This window comes from Nanorana parkeri, unplaced genomic scaffold (genome assembly GCF_000935625.1).
Source record: "Nanorana parkeri isolate BGI_ZX_2015 unplaced genomic scaffold, ASM93562v1 scaffold2250, whole genome shotgun sequence".
In the NCBI taxonomy this organism is placed as follows: Eukaryota; Metazoa; Chordata; class Amphibia; order Anura; family Dicroglossidae; genus Nanorana; species Nanorana parkeri.
The window spans coordinates 148,567-165,765 of record NW_017308518.1 but is presented as its reverse complement, the minus strand read 5'-3'; the positions used below and the strand labels follow the sequence as shown (position 1 = coordinate 165,765).

At 43.5% G+C, this 17,199-nt stretch overlaps 1 protein-coding gene across 1 annotated transcript in view; it reads right to left on the bottom strand.

Moving 5' to 3' along the window:
- Positions 1-2,032: 2,032 nt before the first annotated feature.
- LOC108801209 (Niemann-Pick C1-like protein 1) overlaps positions 2,033-17,199 on the bottom strand; it is a 44,277-nt gene continuing 29,110 nt past the window's right edge. The window contains exons 14-22 of the mRNA XM_018573141.1: positions 16,216-16,406; positions 11,915-12,030; positions 9,621-9,747; positions 8,099-8,154; positions 7,866-8,016; positions 5,921-6,152; positions 4,906-5,019; positions 3,478-3,640; positions 2,033-2,175 (exon numbers count right to left, since the gene is read on the bottom strand). Of these exons, the coding sequence (XP_018428643.1) occupies positions 2,033-2,175; positions 3,478-3,640; positions 4,906-5,019; positions 5,921-6,152; positions 7,866-8,016; positions 8,099-8,154; positions 9,621-9,747; positions 11,915-12,030; positions 16,216-16,406 (1,293 nt within the window). The remainder of the gene's footprint in view (positions 2,176-3,477; positions 3,641-4,905; positions 5,020-5,920; positions 6,153-7,865; positions 8,017-8,098; positions 8,155-9,620; positions 9,748-11,914; positions 12,031-16,215; positions 16,407-17,199) is intronic.

Sequence of the window (17,199 nt, the reverse complement as noted above, 5' to 3'; positions counted from 1 at the left end):
AGGGGGATTCTTGTGGACCCCCAAAATGCATCGGCTCTCCCGTTGATGTAAATGAAAAAAAAACACTTTGGACAAGTTGTGGTGATGTCCCCGTCTGTTGCTGATTGAGATCACTGAAGACTCCCTCCTCCTGCTTGTGAGTTCCTTGTCCATGTGGCAGCCGACTCATCAGAGCATTCTAAGGACAGAGTCACTCCCAATGTGGGATTCTTAGCGCCTCTTTTTCACATAGCGTGTTTCCCCGGAAATAAGACACTGTCTTATATTTTTTTTAGCTAAAAAAAACACACTAGGTCTTATTTTCGGGGTAGGTCTTATTTTTATTTTTTTTAAATGTACAACAATCCACACTTATTCATGTAGAAAAATATGGTGATCAGGGCAATCAGGGGTGCCGTACCTTTCCAAGAGCAATTTGGTAATTCGCTGGCCAGAATGAGCGAAGCGCGCTTTTACTATGGATTCCTCACATGCGTAGTGCATTTGGTATCACTCCGCCTGTGACCGGAGCCGGCGCTATAGAGGAAGCATCGGCTTATACGGCTCTGCTGCCTACGCTGCCGCCTCGCTTCCTCTAGCGCTGGCTTCGTTGGCACCGCTGATCCTCTCCTGCCTCTCCTGCGGCTCTTCAAGTTCCCCCTTATGCCACCACCCTGGGAATGGTCGCAACTAGGTCTTATTTTCAGGGTAGGTCTTATATATTAGCAATTCCCAAAAATAGTAATAGGTCTTATTTTTGGGGTAGGTCTTATTTTCGGGGAAACTCCCCTCCCTTAGAGGAGAAATGGTAAATTATTAACTGTCGGTGCTGTGCTCATAATCTGTGTATGGGCAACTACCATCTTCTCAGGCTGACAGATATGCACTGGGTTAGTGAATGACCCAAAATGGAAGATGAAGTCATATGAGGCCTGTGTTGGCACATTTATACAGCCAGGGCCTTCCTTATATTGGGGCAGTCTGTTGCCCCGGTGGCACCTCTTTGGGACACGTCGGGGCATGGCCGCTCTGCTGCACAATGTTTTCGGTGTGCCTGCCACCCCCTTTCTGGCCAGAGTGTCCCAGGTTGCTCTGGCCGGCGTCCTGTCCAGCTCCTGCCAACCTGGGCCGTCATTGATTGCCAGAAGCTAGGCAGGATGAGGGCCAGAGTGTCTCAGGTTGCTAAGAGCTGGGCAGGGAGATGTGTAAGGGCTCTGCATCTCCCCGCCCAGCTCTTGGCAACCTGGGACGCTCTTGCAGGAGTCCAACCAAGCTCCTGGCAACCATTGATGTCACTGCTTGTCAGGAGCTCAGCGTGACGCCGGCCAGAGCGTCCCAGGTTGCCAAGAGCTGGGCGGGAAGATGCAGAGCCCTTACACATCTCCCCACCTGGCTTTAAGCAGCATCACTCTCCACCAGCACCCTTCCCCCTCACTGATTGCGCACCATCCAGCAGCATACGGCCTTATTTTATTGCCCCCTGCCTGGTAAGTTGCAGATCTGACTGCTTGCAGCTGTCAGATGAACCAACCTTAAAAAATTAGCCACATGTGTGAAGAAAGCTGAAGTTCCACTTTAAAAAATCTTTTCAGAGAGCCGGTTGGACTGGAATTTTATAGTCGCTCTCTGGCAATTCCTAATTCCAAAAATCACTTGCTAAAACAAACTAACGAGATGCAAAAATACTGTTTTATTTTATTTTACAATTTTTTTTTCTAAATCGTAACAGAAAAAAATGATTACATCCCCTCTAAGTATCACCCCCCGGAGTGGGGATCCCGCTCCTGGTTTCTAGATATATACAGTATACAGCTGTGAATCAGTAGGCCATGTCTAAATGAAGAGTGAAATCATCTGTGGAAACATCTGAAGACCTCTCCTGACATCTAGTATGGTCTCTGTAGTTCCTGCGGAGTTGCCGTTATCCGTCATTCATTTATTGCAGCTGTGTGCTGGTCGGTAGTCCATGGCAGCGGCCATCTTGAATTAGTTCATGGGGTAATCAAGAAGCCCTTGTTGTAGAGCAAAAGTCGTCTCGAGATTTGTTCTTTTTCTAAGATTTGTCTTTCTCCTCTGTGTTCTTCTCATCTTCCTGGAAGTCCATGTTCGTATATACGTTGACACCGTTTTCCAGCCTGTTCTCTCGCTCTTCTTTCTCCTGTTGCATCAGTAACACCGCTCGGCTGACATTGGGGCCTGCATGGAAATAATTACAAAGATCAGATCTGGCTGTGTATGTGGGTAAGGGAGGACTAGCACACTTGGCAGGGGTGAGGGGATTGCAATATGCTACTCATTTGCATCTTTGTGAAATGATGGGAATGCTGTGATCCTTCATCCACTGTATACTCTTGCAGGATACTTATCACTATGACTCTTCTCTAAGGGGTCATATGACTCTTCTCTAAGGGGCCATATGACTCTTCTCTAAGTGGCCATATGACTCTTCTTTAAGTGGCCATATGACTCTTCTCTAAGTGGCCATATGACTCTTTTCTGAGGGGCCATGTGACTCTTCTCTAAGTGGCCATATGACCCTTCTCTAAGGGCCATATGACTCTTCTCTAAGGTGCCTCCCTGAACCACTCTTTCACAATCTGAGACTGGTCAATCCAGACATTGTTATCTTGGAATCTGCCCAATGTGCCATCAGGGAAGAAAAAAAACCTGGTAATTCAATATATTTCGGTAGGCAGCTGACCTCATTGCTGGGCATATAATGTTGCTGAACCTAGGCTTATTATCCAGTGGAAGGCTTTGACGTATTTGCTTAGCTAAATTGAGGTGGTGATCTTTTTTTGGCCAGGCAGCATATCTCAGCAGCCATGCCTGATAGACAGATGACTAGAGGAAAAAACAACCTGAAAGCCAAGATATAAACCCCATACCAGCCTTTTGCTGCAAGTTCCGTGTCTTGCAAGTCTATAGGTGGGCCTGCTTTTTTCCCCCGACCCCTTAGTTTTTGGCTTGGGTAAAATGTAAGAATCTGTCTGGTCTTCTTGAGATGCTTCATTTACATGAGCACCATTCTATGGCCCCTGTAATTTCACCTGACATTAATGCGTCACCCCCTTGCAAGTCTTACCCCTTATCATAAGTGCCCCAATTAACACACTGGCCACTGCTAACTGGATGGAGGAACAACAGTTCATACATGTCCCCAATGTTGTTGTTTTCTGTAACTGTTAGCACACTGTTAATACAGACATTGGTGCAACAACCATTTTCATATATTATTAGTGGTTCTGCTACTAGGTGGTAGTGTGTGATATGTTTTATCCTTGTATAATGTAATGTTCTTCCTTGTAGAACTATATGGTATTGATGTAATTTCCTATTTCAGTCTTCCTGTGTTCCATTAAAACAAGAATGGCTCAGCCATGTGTACATCTTGACTGGTAAGAGTCATATCCTCAGCTGCTTTCCAACATCAACTGAATCCAGGCTTAGTATAGGAAACATTGCTCTCAGACACACATTGATCCCAGGCCAACTTACCAAAGTAGCTGAGTGCAACAGGCAGGAATATGAGGCCGTGTACTAGTCCCAGCAGAGTGATGGTCAAATTAAGGCGGAAGAAAAAGATCTGGATGAGCTGAGCTTTCGCGAAGGCCAGAACAATGATCCCTGGGAGATTAGTCATGGCTACTCCGGCAAACACCTGTTTGTGAAGATAGACAAAAGTATAAGATACCCGTGCATCTTCCTTAATACAGCACCCCATAGACAGTATAGTCAGTACAGTATATAGTCTTAAAGAAAATCTGGACTGACAGAATAGGGAGGCTGCATTGCTGGCCCCTCCTTCTAAAATGCTAGCTGCTTGGTTGTCATGCTCTTTCAATGGCTTTAATACTTTCTGAAGAGCAGGCCTGGAACAAACATGAAGGTCAGGGGTAGGGATGAACTTCAGATTTGGTTTGGCTATGAGTTAAGCCCGAACCCAAGCTGTTCACAATTTGCCAAATGGGTGAACGATTTGGCCAGTTCGCTCAACCACCGAACTACATCTGTGTCTTAGCTACGAATGACACTGTGCAGCCCACACAGCATCATTTGTTGCTAGGATGCTAGTGGCTGGGCTAGATAGTGTTAATGGCTGATAGAATGTAGGAGGGTGCACCATACCACCCTATGATGCTGTGGGTTAGCCACCATCTTAGCATGCACAGGTCAGAAGTAGGGATGAATTTCGAGTTCAGGTTGACTATGACTTCGACCTGAATGCAAGGTGTTCACAGTTAAATAAATGGGCAAATGCTCTGGCCAGTTGACTTGCCCACCAAACATCTGTGTCCTAGCAACCACTGATGGTGTGTAGGGCCACAGTGTCATTGGTTGTCAAGACACTGGCGGGTCCACAGAATAATTGGCTGTTATGGTGCTCCGGCCCGCATCCTGGCAACCAATAACGCTGTGTGGCCCAGCCAGTAGCCTCCTAGCAACCAATGATCCTATGCATGCACAGCGTTATTGGTTGTTAGGACAAATACAGGCCTGGGTTCAGTTCACCTGGACTTTTGCGGAACCCGGATTTCTGGCTGGGTTCAGCAATCATCCATGCCAACTGATTGCAGGCCAGTTTGCTCATCACTAATCAGGAGTTAAGACTTCTTTCTGACACCAATGTTCTGGGTCAGTGACTCAAAAACTATTGAAGCCAGAGGCAGCCAGTATATTTAGGACAGTCAGTAATGGGAGCCTCATATTTAAAACATGTCCAGAGCAGTCTATTTACCCATGTGATAGATTGCCTTTATCTACCTGTTACCTAGCTTTGGTTCTGCCACGCATCCATTGTAATTTACAAAACCTAGACCTGGGGCATAGTCACACAAGAGCTTTTCGTGGCATGGTGGTTATTATTAACTACAAAGTCCTCTCTAAGCTGATGCTGAGTTGTGATTGCTTATCTCCTGTACTTACGGCACTGCCCATGTAGATAGTGGCTTCTTTTGCCCGTTCCACTTTGGTGAGCTTGCTGCTCATGGCAAAAGATCGAGTAAGGTGGGAAACAAATTCCACTGAAATCCCAATGGCCTGTGAAGACAAGAGGAGGTTTAAAATTTAGAAAAGGCAAGTTCTAAAACTCAGATGAAACAAGGGGTTGAAGTGAGAGGACTAACTTGGTGAGAGGGGGCACTTGGTACAACCTCTTATCATTTACAGCCAAGGAAGGTGCCATCTTGGCTTCTATTTGGATTGCAGTTGCCATGGTGCCTCATATGTGATCAGCTATGACACCAGCCATTTCAAGGCTTGTAAGTTCGGTTGAGAGCTAAAATAAGAACATTGGCAACCTTGACTGTTGGCCTTGAAAGTACCTGTTTTGGGAGACCATTAAATTGGTGGGTCTAGTTCCACTTCAATGTTATAGTAACATTTGCAACTATTTCATTTTCCAAATATCTAGCTGCAATTTTTGTAATGAAGTGCAACTCAGCAACTGGAGAAAAACTGGACACACATTGTTTTTTTATTATCCTCAAACCAATAAGAGCCACAGAGAAGGAACAAGGGGCCACATGGGCCCAATAAATGCCAGTTTGACTTGCCCGGTTTAGAGGAAGGATGTCTAATAGGGGACCTGTACTCACATTTTAAAATTGAACTCTGTCAGCATTCTTTCTTGGATAGCTAAATAAATAGAGGGGATGAAATACTCACTTTTGCAGAAAATTTGCTGCTCTAGGTACCTTTAGTGGGTCCCACATAACCAAAGGCATCCAATATTTTAAGTGCAAATGAATGGGAGGCTTAGGGTTCTGTTCAGTAGATACCACATGACCAAAAGTATTGCTGAAAGGAGCCTGGAGCAGTACATTCTCTAAGAAAGGAGTATCTGAGCCTCTCTATTGGTGCACATTTAAGTAAAGCTTAGGAGATATTGGCTTGACTTAGGACATGTATGAGAGAGGAGCATGAAAGAACTTTCACTCACCGTTACCAGATTGATAAGAGAGATGGCATTGTAATCAATGCTCCACAGGGTCATAACACCAACTGTGTCTATGATGATCATGAAAATGGTAATTAGGTTAATGAGACCCGAACGTAAGTCCATTCCCAGCAGAATACAGCACACGGCAAAGGTTGGCAGCAAGCAGAGGGCCAGTGTGAAGAGACCTTCCTGAACAATGCTCAGGTACTGCTCATAGAAAACGTATGTAATCCTGCGTGAAAAGCAGATGGGAAATGATCAGAAAAAAAAGCAAGAAGAAGAAGGAACAGTGAGGTGATCACAATATAAAAAAAAAACATGCATGGGTAATATACATGAATAAACACAAGGACAGCATAGCTATAATATCACATGTTTGGGTATATATAAAGTGCATTGAGCTTAACTGTCCCTGATTTTCAGAGGAAGTCCAAGGGTTTGTACTTTCATCCTTACAAATGGACCTCATTTACATATATGTGTTTAGTAGAACCTAGCCAGAGTTTTGTTTTTTAGTTTAGGATAGATGAGAGGTTAAGATTCTCTGTAAGGTTTCATCTGGTATATGTGTCCCCATTTGGGGATATTGTAACTAGGACAGGAAACAAGAGAGAAGACAGGATGTGTGGTGAAAAATTTCCATTGGGGATACCTGGAGAGGTGATAACTATCAACAGTGCGACTTGCCCTCACTTTGGAAAGATTTCCTTCCACTTCCTGATGGAAATCTACCCATTGGAACCACAGGCATGAATGAGACATGGACAGGCTGGAACCCTTTCCCCATTCTATCAATAACTAGAATAACATTTTAGCTGACATTATACTTTAGGGCCTCATTCACACGTGCAAATGGGTCCAAGTGGGTGAGTCTAATGTGCACATGCTGCAATTACCTGCAGCACGATAGCCCCAGGACTTAAACTATTAATTGCAGCGTGTCAGTTTACATGCAAATGGTGGCGAACACAGCTGTTTGCCTCAGTCTCACGAGGAAATCCTGAGACCCAACCAGCTGGCCCCTTTCACATATGCTAAGGGGGCCTAACTACACAATAAATCCTATGTTTTTAGGACATTAGGTTCCTTTAGGTTTAGCTCACGTTTTGCTATTTTTAAACGGTATAAGATAAAAGAGTTTCTGGTCACCTAAAATACACTGAGATGTGGGATGAATTACTGTCAGGAAGTGGTAACCACTGGTCATAAGCCAATGCAGTCTGTCACAAGAGATGAACGTGACACTATGGCAATGAAGCAGCACCCATGTTGGGTGCACTTGACAGCACTTGGCATCTTTCAGAGTAAGGAAAAACTAATGAAGTAAAAAAAAAGGTTGACCACTTGACAAGGTTTTTAGATGGGGGTTATGCCTGATCCTCCTCTGTCAGGCTAGGCAAGCTCCGAGGAGGATAGGATAGCATGCTTCGGAGCATGAAAGGGACTACTTGAAGTGTATTTAAATTCTAACAATCAACTTCTTCTGTGGACAGTCCCTCAAAGTCATAAAATACAAGACTGTTAGTTCTGCATTGTATGTGAAGGAGGCAAGCATGTAACCATGGCTGGGAGAATGCTAGAGAGGAGGCTCCGGGGATCGGAGACACAGGTGGAGAGAACGTAAGGTTCGTAATACTCCTTATTCCTCTACCCCTAGAGCTAACCAGCATTTAACCCATGCAGTGCGGTGGGGCGCCCTACTTCCAGGGTTCATTTTTCCACACCGCACTTTAGTTTAAATGTTTGTTCTTGGGTTTAGCTACTCTATTTTGTGTTGACAATGAAAATGGAGCTCTTTGGTGTAAACCGCCAAATGTCTGCAGATATTCTCATCAATAAAACTGGCATGATCAAAGTCAAATATACATTTTGTGTTAATTGGTTCCCTGATCTCCAGTAGTCATAGGACAAATAGCATGTCAGTAAATTTAGAGCTTTCACTCACGTGTATGGGAAGACGTTTACATTAGGGTCGGTACCCGGAACTTTTCTTAATGATTCGGTGATGTTCGCTGCCAGTTCTCTAGCTTGCATCAGAGCCCCTGTATACTCCTGAGAGTTCTTTAGAGGGGAGTGATATGCCATAAAACGGGTGGCTGTGGGAAAAAAATAGACCTCCATTTAATAACACCAACATGACACCAGTGACATCATACATGGGAAGAAGATCCCTCTTACCTATGATCTCTCCTCGGTCATTGAACTTGACAGCATTGTCATAAGCACCCAGACCCCTGCAGAAGCATAATTTATGTTTATACAATGTGTGATACAATGCAATTTCATTTTTTATGTATAATATTGATAAGTTATTTATATAGCACCAACAATGTACGCAGCACTTTACATCGTTGCACATTCACATCAGTCCCTGCCCTTAGGAGCTTACAGTCTAAGGTCCCTATCTCACATGCATACATAGAGGGCCAATTTAGACAGGAGCCAATTAACCTTCCATCATGTCTTTGGACTGTGGGAAGAAACCTGAGCAGCTGAAGAAAACCCACACAAGCACAGGGAGAACATATAATCTCCTTGCAGAGAGATCCTGACCGGGATTTGAACTGGGGACCCTCAGTGCTGCAAGGGCTGACAACCACGCAGCTGTGTTCCTCAGTGGAAACTCTTATATTGGGGCAGCACAGTGGGTTAGTGGTTAGCAATTCTTCCCTGCAGTACCCCTTTTTCTCCACTAGATGTCTTCAGTTATCCAGGTTAAATGATGGCCAAAATCATCCTCTATGTCCAGGACGTCATGGGCCCACCTCCTGGGGCAGCGTCATCACATAGCCTGGTCTCAGAGGATTATTGCTCCACCCCTGCCATTGGGGGATGAGAAGAGGAACCAATGTTTTGGGGTTTTTGTTAGTTAAAAAATGGAGCTCCGCTGCTCCATCTAGTGGGAATGGCATTCACCCAGCTACACGCTGGGCAGGACATTTATAACTCAGCTCCATAGTGTCCTTGTCAGTGCCTGCTAATTGAACTGGTTTCGTTCTTCGCGGCTTCCCGTGCAAAAAAACACAAGTAAAACGCTACTGCTATCTGTGAATGGAGCTTTAGAGTGGTCCTTGCAGCCTCCCTCCCCCTCCTCTACAGCAGTCTAAGGTCCCAAAAATCATCACATTCTATACAAAGTGTATAGATGAGGATGCTGAGGAACATTCTAATGCTAAGGGGAGAGTAGGAGGAGAAAGACTTCAGTGACCAGAGAAGCAGGGAACCGGCTCAGTAGTTCTGGTGAGTATAATGTTTTTTTAACACCTAAATGAGCAGTTAACCCTTATAGTGCAGGGCAGACTGACTGCAAGGGTTAATACAAATTCTGCCCGGAGTTCTTTTACAAAAAAAAGCCTGAAAAAATAAAACTAACGCGGTCACCACATCTAAGGACTATAAAACGGCAATACGTTCCATTTTTGTTTTTTGGTATAGAGATGCTTTAGTACACATATTTATTGAATAGAAGACTGTGAACGTAATATGCAGTTGAGCTTCACTTGATTCAGAAGGATGCAACACCCAATAACAGGACCAATATAACACAGTCTGGCCACCCTGAGCGTCAAAGAGCTAGATTTGTGAAAGTTTAAACACATTATGGTGCATCCTCAGCAATAAAAGCCAATGGATGGCCATTTTCTAGTAGAAGACCTATTAGGACATTTAGCTATTTATTCTGCCAGCTACTGTGACTCACCCTTTGGCACATTTCAAATTGGGATAATCCTGCAGGAAAATGGGCAAGTAGTGATTAAAATCGTCTACTGTCGGTCGTAACGGTCCATTCGTAGTTCTCATACACCTCCGTATACATCCAGGTAGTGCTGAAAATAGAGTAGTAACAGCTCAGTTGCTCAGCTCAGAGATGTTCTCTTCCTGAGCTAAAAGATTTTACATGCCATGGTTTAATGTGGCTTTTCCAAGGTTTATGAGGCAGCCTGTGGCCATGGTCTCAGGTGGCATCTTTCTGGGTCACGGGGGGGCAGCAGGCATGTAGTGTTTGGAGTGTGCCTTCCGCCCCCTTTATAGCCAGAGCAAACCCGGTTGCCAAGAGCCGGACCCTGTTAAAATTACTTGATATCCTATCCAACAGTACCTGTGCATAAAGCTCCTTCTTGTTCCCTTCCCTGTTTTGCCGCTTCCTAAACACTGTCTGTAAAAACTGACTTTACCTATAGGAGTCAGTAGTACAGGAACGCTGATCGTGCCTAGGTAGTGCGTCTGCGTGGGTACAATTCGGACGTGGAAAGGTAGCGCCGGAATCGTAAGGTTGTCCTATTGGTGTTACTATCTACTAATAAGGGTAATCTGGTTACTGGGTTGGCAGTGTCTACATTCCAGTGTGGCAGTGTCTACAGTCCAGTGTGGCAGTGTCTACATTCCAGTGTGGCTGTGTCTACATGTCCATGGTTTCCTTGGTGTGCAAAAACAGTAAGTATAAGAAGAGAAGAACCAAAACATTGCTTAATAGTCCACATACAATTTAATTCCAATGAATTTCAGAAAGGTGAAGCCAATGTGTTTTGGGGGCCCACAGATACCCTCTTCATCGAGGCTTGCAATTAAAATCTGTATGGACTGGATATCAACTGGAGATTTGATAGTATTTGTTCTATTCTGTTACTAAGTCTTGTCACCAGTTGGTTCGACAGGCTGCTAAACTTGCTCAGACTTCTGAAGATAATGTTGATTTTTACACAAAGTTTACAAGCTGCTATCTACAGATTGCGGTAGAGCTGTGACAGGAAAGAGGGCATATAAAGAGAGAGAGGGTGCCTAAACAGCCTCTATGCACAGGTACTGTTAGATAGGTTATCAAAAGGAATGTCTGTCCAGTACAATGGTCCTAAATACACACACAGGGTTATTCACAAAAGGGTGAAGAGTTTGGAGAAGGCAGGAGAATTGAACAATCTAGGACAACATAGCTGAAATGGAAGGTGAGCTGAATTGGAGAATTTTTCCAAATCAGCTATGTTGTCCTTGATTGTTCACTTCTCCTGCCTTCTCCAAACTCTTCACCCCTTTGTGAATAACCCTGATAGTGTTGCAGACAGACTTTGACTTTGCAGTAGCCAAAATCTGTGGTGGATCATTAGGACTAGTGCTAAACATTGCATTCTAATACAATACATAGACTATTGGATCATATATTTGCTCAGTTACTATAGGAGGTACTGAAGCAGATAATGAAGTAGATACTAGACCAGATATCATACAAGGTATTAAAGAAGATAATAACGTAGACACATGGCCAGGTACAACAGGAGATACTAGAGCAGGTACTTAAGTAGACACTAGACTAGGTGCCATAGGAGGGACAAGAAGAAATAGTAGAGCAGATACCGGTAGTAGACCAAGTAATGTGGAAAGTAATAGATCAGATATTGAAGTAGACACCAGACCAGGTACTTCAGAAGATACTAGAGAAGAAAATGGAGTAGACACTAGTCCAAGTACTACAAGAGATACTAGAGCAGACACTGGAGTACTGTAGGAGATGGCAGAGTAAATGATGGAGTAGATCCTAGACCAGGTACTAGAGCAGATTGTAAGGGATTTACTAAACAATATCACCCAGCTATCCTTGAACCAACGAGACCCCCCCAGCACTCACGACACCTCCACCCTTACAGTTGCCCATCCAGTCAGCACACAGACTGCAGCCAACACGGAGGACTCGAAAGGAGAAACTACAATCAACTCCCCATCGTAGAGATCCCAACGCCGTTGATTGCACACGGAAGCAAACCTCATGGTGAGTTACTACACTCTCTTGTTTGCTTGACACCAGCATCTCATGCCTCATCTATTACCTCTCTCTCCCTCTCGCCTTTAACATCAAACGAGAACTAGAATTTTCAAACATTTGCAACAGTATAGAACAAAATATGTGAATTATTTGATGCAAATAAATCAGAGTAAGCGTTTATGATTTTTTATTATCTCTCCATTTTAGTGACGCTGTCTTGGTGCAATAATAGTACTCACTGCTAGTAGAAGAGCAGAAGGTCCCGTTTAGTAACAATCTACAGCAGTCCGATGAAGGATTCAGCCAGTCCACAAAGTCATCGACCCAGGAGGATGCTGGGACAGCTAAGTAAGATCTATCAGGGACAAAAATGCCAGAGAATGATGAGTCAGGGCAAGATCATTAACATATTAGGGCAATGCATTTTAAATTAAAAGGCTGGCCATGCATGGGCAGGATGGACTACTGACAATTCTTGATCTTGGCTACAGGCAATCCAATCTGCAGCAGGCCATGTATTGTGATGGGTAAATCTGAGACTTTTGCCACATGTGCAACATATCATACAAAAGGTAATGAAAGCAAGTGAACAAAAACCACATATATGTACAGATACAGTGTTCAAATGAAGCACCTTTCATATCAGCCTTACCCAGATATGGGCTTTAAATCGTATTATCCACATTTTTAGCACCAATCTAACAAGGAGCTCTAAACACAGCCCACAGCACCTCTGCCTAACCCAGTAGATAAAGAATCAGTTAGATGCCCCACCAATAGCATGGTAAACTTTGTAGAGATTAAGACAATTCTGCTGTCACGATATGGAACGTGCAAGGTGAAGGCATTAGGGTAGCATGCAAACGTTTAAACTGGATGGCCTGACGTGAAGTCCAAAGACTATTTATATATTGTACATAATTAAGTAGCATGATTAGATTAGAGCAGTAATTATGTGCAAAGTTGACAGGGCCATCTTGGGAGATAACTGATGAGTCAGGGTGTGAACAGCAGATAGAACACAGTGTGAAGGAAGAACATAGAATAACAAAGATACAACACAAATATCAAGGACACAGTCTCTGTAGTAAAGGTTCTCAGGTTGGCTGCTGTGGGAGTTTTAATACTCCAGCCTAGCCAGAGTAAAAGGGCATATACATCTGAGCAGCTTCATTGTGTGCTAAAGTTGGCAAAGACAGCACAATTCAATAAATATGATAGACTAATTTCACATGTTTTGACAGCAGCTCGCTGTTTTATAGCTTTGCACTGGAAATGTACATCCCCTCCCTCTAAATTAGACCTAGACCAATGGATCAAAGAGGTGCAGAGTATGGAACACCTAACGGCACGGTTGAACAATACCCTACCAACCTATAAGAAGGTCTGGAAAGCTTGGAATGCTATGGAAGATATAATTCTTTAAATGCCATGGATGAATCATTCCAGGTCCATTTGGTTTGACTTATCTAGTGCCTATCCTATCTCACATGATGGTCATGATCCATGCTCCTCAGGTATATCCACATACTGGGTCAAGGTCCCGGGGGTGTTCGGGAACGGGTATAGAATTATGGAAGTGTTTTTCGGTTTGCTGTATCCTTGGAGTGGATTCAGACGAAATAGGGATATGTTTTGATTTTTTTACTGTATACTGTGTTTGAATTATACTGTTTACTTATAATTTCATGCATATTTCAGGTTTTACAATTTCTTGAGACACGTTACTTCCTTATTGGAAATTTGGTTATCTACCATTCCCTAGATTCTTTTCTTCGATAGTCTAAAATTCCATATGCTGCTAGATGCTACACTTTTTCGAATGCCTTCATTCCTGCAGATGTGATGATTTTCTTTTTGCCTGTATGACACATACTGATTGGGGGATGGATATGCAAATGTACTACTTTTGCACCACTTTGGATATATGTACTATCATATATTTTCTCTCTGTAAATGTCTTGTATCTTTGTATTTTATTAACAAAATAAAAAATTGCTATTCAAAAAAAAAAGACAGCACAATAAGGATTTAGAAGTGTTGTAACTAATAGGGGAGCACACCTTTTACTTTAAAGAAGGCTGAAATGGAGGTTAAAGGTGATTGCAGCCATGTTTGGGTGCACTTTATAAACAAGACAGGTAGCCCTCGACCTGCATGAAAGAAAGAAGACACCGGGCGCCTGACCTAGTGCAATAATCCTTTTATTGAAAACTGTATTTATAAAAACACTTATACTCTCAAATGGAGCAAGAACAGTGACACATTAGACTTGTAGTCTTCACTGGATGAACCGCTGCACAAATGTATGAATGTCCAGGAGCTCTACTCGTAGTGAGTCTTACTGCCACTAAGCTGAATGCATTTTCGGGGAACTTCCCCTTCATCAGAGCAAACAAAGCCCTCGACCTGCACCCAAGAAGGAAGGGTCAGGAATGTGCGTTAGAGAGGAAGACGTGATTGCTGAATAAGGGCCAGTGTTGATGGCCTTTTGTTCTCTTTGAAGAAGGTCAACTGCAAGACAACTGCACCTGCAATCATTTCTAAATGATCTCAGAAGCATCTCAAACTGAAGTCACATGCATGCTGAATTCACCAACCTTGGCCCTAAGACAAGGATGAGGGTCTTCATAGTTAAATCTAATTACATTTCCCCCCCTTTCATTAGCCCTGAAAGTTCTCTTGAGTTCTAAACACTGTGCCTATGGGCCTGAGTTGACAGACTTCAATAGGCAAATGCAGCTTTTGATATGAATTTGTTATGCTTCTGAGAACATTTAGAATTCATTGTGGGTGTACTAGCACTGCTTCAACTGCTTTTGCGTTTCCATAGACTTGAGAAGTAATTCTCAAGTGAACTAAAGCCCATTGGCACTGGCCCTCTATGTGCCAAAAGAGAAAGTCAACCAAGAGCAAATGATGTCTACTGTATTTCTTTTGGTCTTTAGACCAGGCAACAAGTAGAAGCAAGTGGAGCAGTCAGCAAGCTACTAATGCTTTTCAGCAAACACTGCAGCTGAGAGCCCATTACCTCAATTATCTGAGTTCTCTGTAATACAGCCAGCTCTGGTTTAGCTCATTGGTAATGTACTCCCCAAAACATCTCCTGTGAAACTGTCTTTTTAGTTTGAAGCTTTCTTTTTAGGAGAGACAGCAAGAATCCTTCCAGGGTGTGGGAAAAGCTGTCTGGCCGAGGTTCTCAGGTCACCAGGGCTAAGCAGGTAGGCCGTGTTCACTTTATGCAAGGAATAAACTGCAATTAATCTTTAAAAGTAGCTCAAACCCAGTTACATATGAGCTTTAAAATGTCAGATTTTAATAATTGAATAATAGGTGACCAAGTCACAAAGGTCCATGTTCAGGCGTTTCCTGTTATGGGTTTTAGCACCGTATGACAGTATGTGACATTGGGTATTGAATAAACATATCAGTACTTTAAAAACCCTTCAAGTGTGTGCCGGTAAATTACTTTTATTTCCTGTTATGGGTTGACAACTGTCTCCCAGTTCTGCTCCTGCATTGCCACCCTGTCACTTGCTCCTCTGGAGCAGAGTAAAAGTGGACATGCCAAAACATTTTGCCGAGGCATGTTCCACCTATGTCACTATCAGGTTGCCAGTGCAGAGCAATAAAATTGCAACTGAAGCCTGGGGCAAGTGCATGAAGATATTGTGGTGACAAGTAGTTTAAAGTGACAGCAAGAGACCAGCAGCATTAAGATGTAAAAAAAAGATTGAAAACAGTATTTCACGGAAAAAACATGGCAATTAATAATGATACAATTACATCTACTTCAATGTGATCTAGAGCAGGGGTTCTCAACCTGTGTTACGTCAGGACCCACATTTGTCCTCGGTCATTAAGTTGCGACCCAAGTCACACTGCAATGGAACGCACGGCATTAGGGTATCGCTTGTTCTGGTGCGGGCGTACGAACTGTGGATGCGAGGTGCATTCGGGGTGTCATTCAAATGCATGGCAACGCAACACACCTGCCACACCAGAAGGCATGGTAGGTGCCCTCAAAAACACTGACATACATACACAACCACAGACACAATCTCACACAAACTCCAAAAAAGTTTTTTGTTTTTTTCAGGTGCACCCAGTCTCCCTACCTTACGGGAACTGGAGTGGATGCTCAGCCCGGGGTCCAGTGTGGGCCGCTGTGTTGTGATCCCACCTCAATCTGACACTCGGCACTGGGCAGCATATTTTGAATGGCTGCTTGGCGCAAAACTGACAGTGCTGCGCTAGGGGGAGGCAAAGGACCCTCTCGCCTAGACAAGTGGAAGGCATGCGGCGACCCACAGAACACGCGGTTGCGGCCCACCAGTTGAGAACCAAGGATTATATAAGGACAATGTTATATGTTCCTTCTATGGCTGCTGTTATTGTAACATCCAAATTGTAATGAACTCTATTTTTTTCATTTTGTTAAAACAAACCCAGCCATTTCATATGCCAGTACTGAACATTAGGACTACATAGTATACACCAGTATGGTTACCAAAGTCTTGAAGCTGTGCAGGACACTTACCGTGTGGGATAGTCAGTGGCATACTGTATCTTCTGCGTCATTGAATTATTGTCACATCCTGCACTAGAACAAATGCCATTGATTCCGGCTAGGCTGGAAAAGTTATAACCAGGTGTTGTGACAAAGTACGTCGGCACTCCAACTTCGAAATACTCATTGAGATGATTCAAATAGTCCACCACATAGGAATCCTGGGGAAAAAGGTAAATAGGGCATTTAGCACATAATAGGATGCACAAATAAGAACCCGTTTAATGTGAACACAAGCTTTTCCATGCAGGACAAGGCAACAGATTCACTTATCTGCCGTTAGAAGCTCTGTATCATACTGATTGGCTGGAATTTGGGGCCAGTTCTAGAAAGTTCCCATGCATGAGTATCAGCTACTCTTTCACATGATGTCATTTTTTTTGAACCATTGAGATGAATACAGAAAACACAGTCGACCTGCTCAGATCTTCTGTTTTTCAGGTAGAGCTGTAGTGCATTATTCCAACCTAGTCCCCGTTGTCTGTAATCTGGGGACTCCTTCTGCTCACCCATCTGTAATTCAGAAGAGATATTCCCAAATACCCATCAAAGGCTGGTGATGGGTATACTACTAAAAAGTTTTCCCAAATAGGAGGCAGGTGACACCCATTGGACATGTGAGGAGATCTCTGAGATGTGGCTGCAGTGGACTACGTAGAAATCATAATAAGGTAAAGTAAGTGGCGTTCCTGTCCTCAAGTGGAACTATGGGCAAAACAAATGTGTCATATAAGATGCAGTTTGTCGCTAGCGTTAACACAACGGTTTTTGGTTTGGTCCACCTAGCCCCTGTCTTCACCCCTCTGCCGGTAACATAGTATTATTACCTGTTGATCCTGCCAAAAGATCCATTATTTTTCTACTTTCTGTAATATGGTGACAACACTGTTCCTTCTGCACTTAAACCATACAGCAGCATTGTCACCCTGTGGACAGAGTGGTCCTTATAGACTT